This window comes from Rutidosis leptorrhynchoides, chromosome 1 (genome assembly GCF_046630445.1).
Source record: "Rutidosis leptorrhynchoides isolate AG116_Rl617_1_P2 chromosome 1, CSIRO_AGI_Rlap_v1, whole genome shotgun sequence".
Classification (NCBI taxonomy): domain Eukaryota; kingdom Viridiplantae; phylum Streptophyta; class Magnoliopsida; order Asterales; family Asteraceae; genus Rutidosis; species Rutidosis leptorrhynchoides.
Genome location: NC_092333.1, coordinates 563974722 through 563977656, shown reverse-complemented (window position 1 = coordinate 563977656; position 2935 = coordinate 563974722). Strand labels below are relative to the sequence as shown.

The 2935-nt window shown below is 34.5% G+C and overlaps 1 protein-coding gene across 1 annotated transcript; it reads right to left on the bottom strand.

Moving 5' to 3' along the window:
• Window positions 1-1042: 1042 nt before the first annotated feature.
• Window positions 1043-1929, bottom strand: LOC139881405 (calmodulin-binding protein 25-like). The gene has a single exon (XM_071865885.1). It carries the CDS (start codon window positions 1877-1879, stop codon window positions 1175-1177), a length of 705 nt encoding a protein of 234 aa, XP_071721986.1. The 5' UTR covers window positions 1880-1929; the 3' UTR covers window positions 1043-1174.
• Between the last annotated feature and the right edge of the window lie 1006 nt (window positions 1930-2935).

Sequence of the window (2935 nt, the reverse complement as noted above, 5' to 3'; positions counted from 1 at the left end):
ATTTTAACTTTTAAGATTTACTTTTAATAAAAGTACAAACTACTTTTTCTTATTTTAACTTTTAAGATTTACTTTTAATAAAAATACAAACTATTTTTTTATTTTCACTTTTAAAATTATAAATTTAAGAATAAACATTAGTATGCATGAAATAAATAATGATTAATTGCATAAGTAATCATAAATGTTAGATAACATATAAAGACCCCGTCGTATTCGTATTGATCGGAATTAATCTCGACCCATGGTACTTTTATAACATTATACAATTTATTAATTAGGGGTGGTTATTTGCAGGAAGTGAACGGTTATCTTCTATGTACAAACAAAAGAAGCGTGTCTGAATCTCTTAAAGACAGCCCTAATGGCTGTCGTTAGAAAATTTCATTATTACTAATCTAATTATTTAATTAATATTTCAAAAAATACTTAATTCTTTACAGATATCATATTATAAAATGTACTGTGCTGATATCATCCGAATAACCGACACAACCTTTTATCGTTCAATGCAACCTGTAACCTTCTATTCTTTTTTTTTCTTCATGTAATTACCTCCCAACCCACTCAACCCACCCATATTGCCACCTTTAAGATACAAAGAGACTAATGTCATGATAACCTTTGATGTTCCTTTATAATATGTAAGATATAAGATTATTACTATTGAATTGAATTTGATCTTGAACTCGATTTGTACATTGATTGGACCCCATAAATTTTCACTCTGCACTCGAACGTAGACTTGATCACTACTAATTTAGTACTACGTAATATTCTTGCAATTAATGTCTACAAGTAAATCGCGTTAAATTAAATGTTTATTAATAATTGGTGCATTACCAATTGAGCAGCTGTGATATATTCAGCATCTTTTTTATATATCCACCTATAAACAAGAGATCAAAATCAGTGCATTTCACACCTTAAATCATTGCCATATACGCTGATCTTGTTGTAAAATCAGAAAGAAAGAAAAAAAGTGTCAGGAAAAAATGATTTAATGATGTACTGAAAAAAACCCAATACACAAACCGTACGCTACGCATAAAGTACAAGTTTTTATAGCACGATCGTTCTGGATTTACCAATTACATCTCTGAAAAACCGATTCTCTACAACAGCCTAAACTACCCAATAAAAAAACATCACCAAAACATTTTATTACATCTACTCAAAGTGATGATTCTAGGGTAGGAAAGCTAGAAAACGAGTAAAAATTATTTCGAGCACCACCGTTATCCGCCACTAAATTCATCGCCGGAGATTGGGAAAACACAGATTGTAACCTTTGATGTTGAGTATTGTCACTTTGATGATCAAGTAAATAAGCCGAAGTATCCAAAGTTGGTAACAACCCTTGCAATTTATTAATAAATGGTTGTCGAACAGGTTCCGGTTTCACCGGAAACTGTCCCCTGCTTTCTTTTCCTTCAAATTTTACTCCGGTCACTTGTTGCACCATTTGCCTAAAATTACCCGGGTCGGCTTGAATAAAAGTCGTCAACGATTTTTTCGACCCGCGCGGTTTCCTTTTTGCATTTTTACCACTCAAACCGAGATTATTTTTTCCTCGGTGTTTAGATCTAGGGGTTTCGGGTTCTGAACCAGAACCCGAAACTGTCACAGTCGAAACAGATGCAGTACCAGTATTATTAGTATTACTAATACTGCAATACTCATTCTGATTCACTGTAAAATTAGGATAACTAACACTTGGAACGAATTGTTCTGTTTGATGATTAAAAAACGACTGTTGTAAAGCTTTTGTTAAGGCGGATTCGGTTTCACGAGCAAAAGCATCCGGGTACAATGAATCGGTGGTTGTGGTTCGAAACATCCATGGTTCAATTGTTGCTAAATTATTAGATGAGGCCATTGATTGATTGAGTGATTATATTTGTTGTTGTGGTTCTAGTTGTAGAACGGTGAGAGTGAATATTTGTAGAGTATGGGTGGGGGAGAAGGTTGATAAATAGGGAAGGTGAGAAATGTAAACGCGTTTATCGGGGACACGTGTCAAAGGTGGTGTCATGGTTGATGTACGGACAACTACTAGGTCTTTCATGTGCATCGATCTGCTTGCCAGTACAACTTGACTGACTACACGCCTACACACCACCACTACTTTTTTACGGAGTAATTTATAAAATAGTCTCCTTGATTAGCTATTGTTTGGATTTGTTTATAAAATTAAGACAAATTTTGTTGGCGAAAAAAGATAGAACTATTAGGTTAGTCCCAACGGTTTCACCCGAGGGGCCGCCCAGCCGAGCGTCTTATTAGGTGCCGATGGCAGCGGACCGCCAAGAGTTCCCCTCAAACCATTGCCTAGCTTTGCATCCCACATCCTTTTTTGAAATGTCTGTGGATGGACCAAAATGATTAAAAATGACCGTTTGAATAAAAAAAATGCAACGGCTCTTTAACGGCTAACTTCATTTTTTTATTCTTGCATACTCTATATAAACACATTCATATTTCATTCAATTTAATTCACACATTCATCCATCTTTTCATCTCAATTTATCAATCTTTTTCAAATTAATATGAATCCCAATAACCCAAATTCCGATCCCGATCTAAATGTGATATTAACGATCACAAATACCATTAATAATCTAGCACTCGAATTACTTGATGCATTGGATGAGTTAAGCGATAATGAAGAAGTTGAACTCGTAGAGATCGTGAAGGCCACGCAAGAGCTTTATGGAATGATTATTTCGCCGACAATTGTGCGTTTCCAGGAGATTTTTTCCGCAATCGTTATCGAATACGCAAACCTTAATTTCTTCGTATATGCCAAGGTATTTTGAGCTTTTCTCAAACCCTGATTCCTTCGTATTTTACTTATTTTATTCTAAAACGTGATGTTACTGGATTACTTGGTTTTAATATTGTTCAGAAAGTAACATCATACGTCAACTAGCTT